The 7,500-nt window shown below is 46.2% G+C and overlaps 1 protein-coding gene across 1 annotated transcript in view; it reads left to right on the top strand.

Moving 5' to 3' along the window:
* LOC311240470 (neurabin-2-like) overlaps nt 1-7,500 on the top strand; it is a 74,440-nt gene that overhangs the window by 8,432 nt on the left and 58,508 nt on the right. Inside the window, exons 2-5 of the mRNA XM_084329050.1 lie at nt 3,968-4,375; nt 4,856-5,082; nt 5,408-5,758; nt 6,898-7,494. Coding sequence (XP_084185176.1) covers nt 4,069-4,375; nt 4,856-5,082; nt 5,408-5,758; nt 6,898-7,494 — 1,482 coding nt within the window. The 5' untranslated portion in view covers nt 3,968-4,068. The remainder of the gene's footprint in view (nt 1-3,967; nt 4,376-4,855; nt 5,083-5,407; nt 5,759-6,897; nt 7,495-7,500) is intronic.

Here is a 7,500-nt window from a genome sequence, read left to right as displayed (position 1 = left end):
TAGCTTCCTCACATAGCCGCTGATCAATACTGAATATTGGTTTTGGTCCATAGCTTCCTCACATAGCCGCTGATCAATACTGAATATTGGTTTTGGTCCATATAGCTTCCTAACATAGCCTCTGATCAATACTGAATATTGGTTTTGGTCCATAGCTTCCTCACATAGCCTCTGATCAATACTGAATATTAGTTTTGGTCTATAGCTTCCTCACATAGCCTCTGATCAATACTGAATATTGGTTTTGGTCCATAGCTTCCTCACATAGCCTCTGATCAATACTGAATATTAGTTTTGGTCTATAGCTTCCTCACATAGCCTCTGATCAATACTGAATATTGGTTTTATTTCCCACTGTTCTGTGTATATTGTCCATCTCAGCCACAGCCACTAATACGACATACCTGACGGGTGTCACATTTAAAACGTTCAGTAATTTTGACTCAAAAGAGCCCTGCTGGTTATTGCACTTTGTTTTGGTCTAGTTTTAAAAGTTCCATTCGAGGGGAGCTCCCGTAGCTCACCGCATATCTCGGCGCTATTTCTGCGTCGGGGAAAACCGTGCTCGTCACGGATCTGGGGTACACGAGTTCGATTCCCGGACCCGCCGTATTTTCTCAGTGTCTTCCCCTGCTCTACATCCCATTTCAACCTGTTTCTGTTGGTCATGCTTGACCAGAAAAGCGATAAACGCTAAAAAATAAAGTAAAAAAAAAAAAAAGGTTCTTCGTTTTTATTTTGATTTAGTTTAAAACTTTTGTTTTCAATTCAGGTTAGTTTCACTTCGTTTCCAGAGTGGGTTTGCTAGCTTCAGTTTAGTTTTTATTGTTTAAAATAGTTTAGTTTACATTTTTATGTAGCCACTTTTACAAAGACTTAAACTTAAATAAAATGTTATGTAGGCCTATAATATATATATATATATATATATAAAACATTTTAAACCATAAGTACACACTATAGTTTTAATTAGTTTCAGTTCATTTTCTTAAGTCTAGTTTATATTTGTATCTCCATCCTTCCCTCTCTCTATCCCTCTCTTTATCCTTCCCCCTCTCTCTATCCCTCTCTTTATCCTTCCCCCTCTCTCTATCCCCCTCTATCCTTCCCTCTCTCTACCCCCTCTCTATCCTCCCCTCTATCCCTCTCTATATCATTCCCTCTCTAATTCCACCTCTCTATCCTTCCCTCTCTCTATCCCTCTCTCTAATCTCTATCCTTCCCTCTCTGTCCCCCTCTCTACCATTCCCTCTCTCTATCCCTCTCTCTGTCCCCCTCTCTATCATTCCCTCTCTCTATCCCCCTCTCTATCATTCCCTCTCTCTATCCCCCTCTCTATCCTTCCCTCTCTATCATTCCCTCTCTCTATCCCCCTCTCTATCATTCCCTCTCTATCATTCCCTCTCTCTATCCCCCTCTCTATCCTTCCCTCTCTATCCCTCTCTATATCATTCCCTCTCTATCCTTCCCCATCTCTATCCTTCCCTCTCTATTAGAGCCATATGAAATCCGTTTTATTATTTTCCAAATTCCATTATATTTTTTCCCAAATTCCATTTTTTCCGTTTTAATATTTCAGAATTCTGTATTTTGCTTTTTATGCTCATTTTACCATCAGAAATAGTGTCTAATAAGTGGGAATGAATAAATGTCCACAATTGAATAAGATATAACAGTCCATTTAATGTTTTTAAGTGCTGCAACTCAGAAATACAGTTCAATTTTACACAATATTTTTCAATTAATATTGTGACAAAATAAAAATACATATTTCAAGTGTAAACAATAGATACAGCTAGCTACTACTGACATTATCACAATGACAATGTCAGTAACCTAGCTATATCTATTATATTGTGATGAAATATAGTAATGCATAATTTAGGCACCTTTAGTTTAGTTTATTTCGTTTATAAAGGACAGTGTATAATGGCAATCGTTTGCATTAAACAAATGGATGGGTGCACTAGATTTAGCAAGAAGCTATCATTTCCATCTATAGTCCTATGTACTGTAACGTTTCATAGCTATTTAAGTTTATTTAGATTATAAAGGGCAGTGTATAATGACAATCGTTTGCATTAAACAAATGGATGAGTGCACTAGATTTAGCAAGAAGCTATCATTTCCATCTATAGTCCTATGTACTGTAACGTTTCATAGCTATTTAAGTTTATTTAGATTATAAAGGGCAGTGTATAATGACAATCGTTTGCATTAAACAAATGGATGGGTGCACTAGATTTAGCAAGAAGCTATCATTTCCATCTATAGTCCTATGTACTGTAACGTTTCATAGCTATTTAAGTTTATTTAGATTATAAAGGGCAGTGTATAATGACAATCGTTTGCATTAAACAAATGGATGGGTGCACCAGATTTAGCTAGAACTTCTAGAAGCTATCATTTCCATCTATAGTCCTATAACGTTACATAGCTATTTAAGTGTATTTAGTTTATAAAGGGCAGTGTATAATGACAATCGTTTGCATTAAACAAATGGATGGGTGCACTAGATTTAGCTAGAAGCTATCATGTATTCATGTCCTAACGTTATAGCTATTTAATCACAATAGTGTCGCAAGTGTTTTTGCGGGTCCAGTCCACGGAACGTTGACAGAATTAGCAAAACACCTTATCACCGGAGGCATAAAAGTCATTAGGATACTGTTCTGCTCTGAATTGAGGGCTTATTGTGGAATTGTTTAGCTTCTTGACGATGTTAACACTGAAGCAGCCAGACGCTTGAGCACCGCGGCTGTGTTGTGTGTAACACGCTGTAGAGTCCCCGCCTCCCCGGTCGCGTGTGCACCAAACGTTCCACCCAAAAACGAAATTTCAGTCCAGATTAGGCCAAATTCTGCAATATTCCACGTTTTGCAGTTGATTCCATTTTTATTGGTTAATTCCGCGATTCCGTCCGCGATTCCGTGAACGCGGATTTCATATGGCTCTACTCTCTATCCTTCCCCATCTCTATCCTTCCCTCTCTATCCTTCCCTCTCTCTATCCTTCCCTCTCTATCCTTCCCTCTCTATCCCCCTCTCTATCCTTCCCGCTCTCTATCCCCCTCTTTATCCTTCCCTCTCTCTATCCCCCTCTATCCTTCCCTCTCTGTCCCCCTCTCTATCATTCCCTCTCTCTATCCCTCTCTCTGTCCCTCTCTCTATCATTCCCTCTCTCTATCCCCCTCTCTATCCTTCCCCCTTCTCTACCCCCCTCTCTATCCTCCCCTCTATCCCTCTCTATATCATTCCCTCTCTCTATCCCCCTCTCTATCCTTCCCTCTCTCTATCCCGCTCTCTAATCTCTATCCTTCCCTCTCTGTCCCCCTCTCTATCATTCCGTCTCTCTATCCCTCTCTCTGTCCCTCTCTCTATCATTCCCTCTCTCTATCCCCCTCTATCCTTCCCTCTATATCCCTCTCTATATCATCCCCTCTCTATCCTTCCCCCTCTCTATCCTTCCCTCTCTTTATCCTTCCCGCTCTATCCACCTCTCTCTACCTCTCTCTATCCTTCCCTCTCTACCCCTCTATATCCTTCCCTCTATATCCCCCTCTATCCTTCCCTATTTCTATCCACCTCTTTATCCTCCCCTCTCTCTATCCCCCTCTATCCTTCCCTCTCTATCCTTCCCTCTCTCTATCCCCCTCTTTATCCTCCCCTCTCTCTATCCCTCTCTATGCTCCCCTCTCTCTATCCTTCCCTCTCTATCCTTCCCTCTCTCTATCCCCCTCTTTATCCTCCCCTCTCTCTATCCCCCTCTATCCTCCCCTCTCTCTATCATTCCCTCTATCCTTCCCTAACTCTACCCCCCTCTCTATCCTTCCCTCTCTATCCTTCCCTCTATCCTTCCCTCTCTCTATCCTTCCCTCTCCCCACTTTTCTCTCCTTTTCATAACCTGTTCATCGTATATTTTAAGTCTAAATCTAACCAGCTTGTGTGTCTGGTTTTGTCTCATCAGGGAGGAGAGGAGGTGAATATCCAGCATCTTCACAATGTCATCGTCATCATCATCGTCACCACTAGCTCTCCATTCCTCAGGGTGCCTTTGATTTATCAACCATGATGAAGACCGAACCCCCCTCAGCGACCGGAGCCAACGGGAGCTCCAGTGGGGGGGGCGGCGGTGGCTCCAACCTGCGGAGCCCCTCCCCCCACCGGAACGCCTACGAGGCGGGTCTGGCTGCTCTGAAGCAGGCCACCGATCACCTCAACAATGCCGCCAATGGCTCCAACCCCACCTCCAAGCCCGCCCCCATGCCCCGCCCCACCGGGAGGGGCCGGCGGTATGGATCAAACGTCCACCGCATCAAGAACATGTTCATGCAGATGCAGTCGCCCGGAGATGAGGACGAGTCCAAGATGCTGGGTGAGAGAACTGGTTAGAACCGGTCATATACTGTAGCTCTCCGATTGGACCATTCGGTACTCCGGGGAAGATGGCACATATTAAAGGAACACGTCAATATTATGGGAAATGCGCTTACCGTTTTCTCCAGAGTAGAAAGCTAGCTTAAAGCTACAGTAGCACATTCCATCAAATTTATGGAAACAGACACTGACCACCAGCTAGGACAGGAGAAAGTGAGAACACCAGAGAGGTACATTACAACATTTAATCAGAACATAATTCAATAATTGATGATTTATCTCAGAGTGGATTTTTCCACAAAGCCATTTGACTTAGTTATTTCCCCATTTCTTATATATATATATATTTTTATTGTATATTTAAATTGTTTAACATTATCACAAATCAACTATAGCAAAAATGTACTATTAAATAGCTTCTTTTTGATAAAGCACATTGCAATGCGACACTGACTGATGTGCTTTATAAAACACACAGGTAAGGACCAGGCGGTGAAGTTATCCCTGCCCAGGGCCTCCAGCCTGAACGAGAACGTGGACCACAGCGCCCTGCTGAAGCTCGGGGCCACGGTCTCGGAGAGGGTCCACCGCTTTGACCCCAAGGCCACCGGGGAGGGAGGGGCGTCCCGCGGGGCTGGGTCGTTGTCGTCTGGCCTGTCCAAGCTCCAGGAGACCAGGAAGATCTTCGAACAGCGCACCCTACAGGTCAGGAGGAGTGTTGTTATTACGTATGTTAAACAGATCGATGTGTCACTTCGCATCCGAAAGTCATAAGACCAAAAAAAAAAATTGCCATCATAATATGTATAGAGATCACCTATCCTTCTCTCTCTCTATCCTTCCCTCTCTCTATCCTTCCCTCTCTCTATCCTTCCCTCTCTCTATCCCTCTTGTAAAAATAACTGACTGATTGGCTGAGTGGTTGGTTGTCTGACTGGTTGGTTGTCTGAATGATTAACTAAACTAACTCGCTGGTTGACTGACTCCTGCTACCCCCCCCCCCCCACACACACACACACACACACACTAGGAGAAGCAGGCTGCCACCAACCGTATCCTCCTGAAGAAGGAGGGAGCGTCAGGCATCCAGGACGGCCGCCTAGACGTGGTCGTCCGGTTTAACGGTTCCACCGAGGCCTTGGACCGCTTGGACCCGCCCCTAGGCCTAGCCCCCGGCAGCGGGACCAGCGGCCCCGGCGAGGCGGTCAGCCCCACCGTTAGCCAGCTCAGCGCCCAGTTCGAGAAGGCCGACGTCCTTCGGAACAACCTCCACCTTCCTCAGAGATCCTCCTCTACCTCCCCCCTGCCCAGAGGAGAGAGCCCCACCCCGGGCCCCAAACCTCCCAAACCTGCGGGCCCCAAACCTCCCGCAGGGAGGAAGGTCAGAGACATGCTTTTTATTAACACAAACTAAAATGCTCCGACCACCAGGTCATGTCGTGGCAGATAAGGACGTGGTTTTAGTGGTTGAGTCTTTTTGTAGTCATCATTCCAATCTGTCGGACAAGTCAGAGGCGGAATGTATGCAGGTTTCCTTTTTTTTATTCTCTCCCCTCTCTCTTTCACTCTGTTTCTGTCTTTTTTTCCCCTCTCTTCCCTCACCCTCTCTTTCTTACCCCTCTCCTCTCTCTCTCTCTCTCTCTCTTACTCTCTCTCCCCCTCTCCATTTTACCCCTCTCTTTCTCTCTCCCCCTCTCCATCTTACCCCTCTTTCTCCCTCTCTCTCTTTCTCTCTTACTCTCTCCCCCTCTCCATTTTACCCCTCTTTCTCTCTTTCTCGCTTAATCTCTCTCTTACTCTCTACCCTCTATATCTTACTCATATATCTCTCCCTCTCTACCCCCCTCCTGTCTCTCACTCTTCCCCCCCTCTCCATCTTACCCCTCTCTCTCTCTCTCTCCCCCCCTTTCTCTCTCTCTCTCTTTCTCTCTCGCTCGCTTACTCTCTCCCTCTTACTCTCTACCCTCTATATCTTACTCATCTATCTCTCATCCCTCTCCCTCATCTACCCCCCGTCTCTCACTCTCCCCCCTCTCCATCTTATCTCTCTCTCTCTCTCTTTCTCTTTCTCTTACTCTCTCTCCCCCCTTTCTCTCTCTCTCTGTCTCTTTATCTCTCCCTCTCTACCCCCTCTCTCTCTTCCCCCTTTCTCTCTATTTGTCTTGTATGTTCTATTGTGATAGTATGTTTTTAATCACTTGTGTGTGTGTGCCGTGTGCCCAGGGACTACAGATGATGTATGGCTAAACCTGGCACATTTACATTATGTGCATCTAAGTTATCATGTTTATTAATGGGCACTGTCTCTTTCTTAAATCAAATAAACCTAAACCTAACTTTTATCTCTCTCTATCCTTCCCTCCCTCTCTCTATTCTCCCCTCCCTCTCTCTCTCTCCCTCTCTCTCTCTCTCTCTCTCTCTCTCTCTCTCTCTCTCTCTCTCTCTCTCTCTCTCTCTCTCTCTCTCTCTCTCTCTCTCTCTCTCTCTATCCTCCTCTCTCTCTCTCTCTCCCTATCTCAGGCGAGGGTCCCCCAGGGTAAAGGAGAACATCAGGAGGTGACAGGAGCAGGGAGCAGCCAGGGTTCACAACAGGAGGCAACGGGTTCTCCTCGGGGGAGCAGAGGGGAAGCGAGGAGGAGTGAGGAGGAGGAGGAGGAGGAGGAGAAGAGGGTGTCAGGACAATCTGGAGATCAGATCTCCTCCTCCTCCTCCTCTGCTGAAGTGAAACATAAGGAAGAAGGCCAGCCTGGGACTGAAGCCAGGGGCTCGAGTACCACGCCTGCCCCAGAGAAGGAGCCCCAGCCTGGGGAGCAGGAGGACGCTAGCGGGGGGTCTGAGGCCAGGCTGGTCCAGGCCCAAGTTCACGCCTCACTAGAGAATGGAGGAAAGGAACACCCCTCCTCCTCTCCTGAAAAAGATGAGGAAGATGAAGGGAAGGAGGAGGAGGAGGAGGATGGGTCGAGGAAGGAGGATTATTCAGAGGGAGATCTGGTGGATATTAGTGCTTACAGTGGACTGGAGGGGGAAGACTCTGGTGGGAGTCAACTGGACGATGAAGAGGAGGAGGAGGAGGAGGAATACCAGCCAGAGACCTCCTCCTCTGAGATACCAGGCCTCGCAGAG

This window comes from Notolepis coatsorum (genome assembly GCF_963971535.1).
Source record: "Notolepis coatsorum genome assembly, chromosome: 14".
Classification (NCBI taxonomy): domain Eukaryota; kingdom Metazoa; phylum Chordata; class Actinopteri; order Aulopiformes; family Paralepididae; genus Notolepis; species Notolepis coatsorum.
Note: the sequence above shows the minus strand (reverse complement) of the source record. Positions and strands in the feature narration are given on the sequence as shown.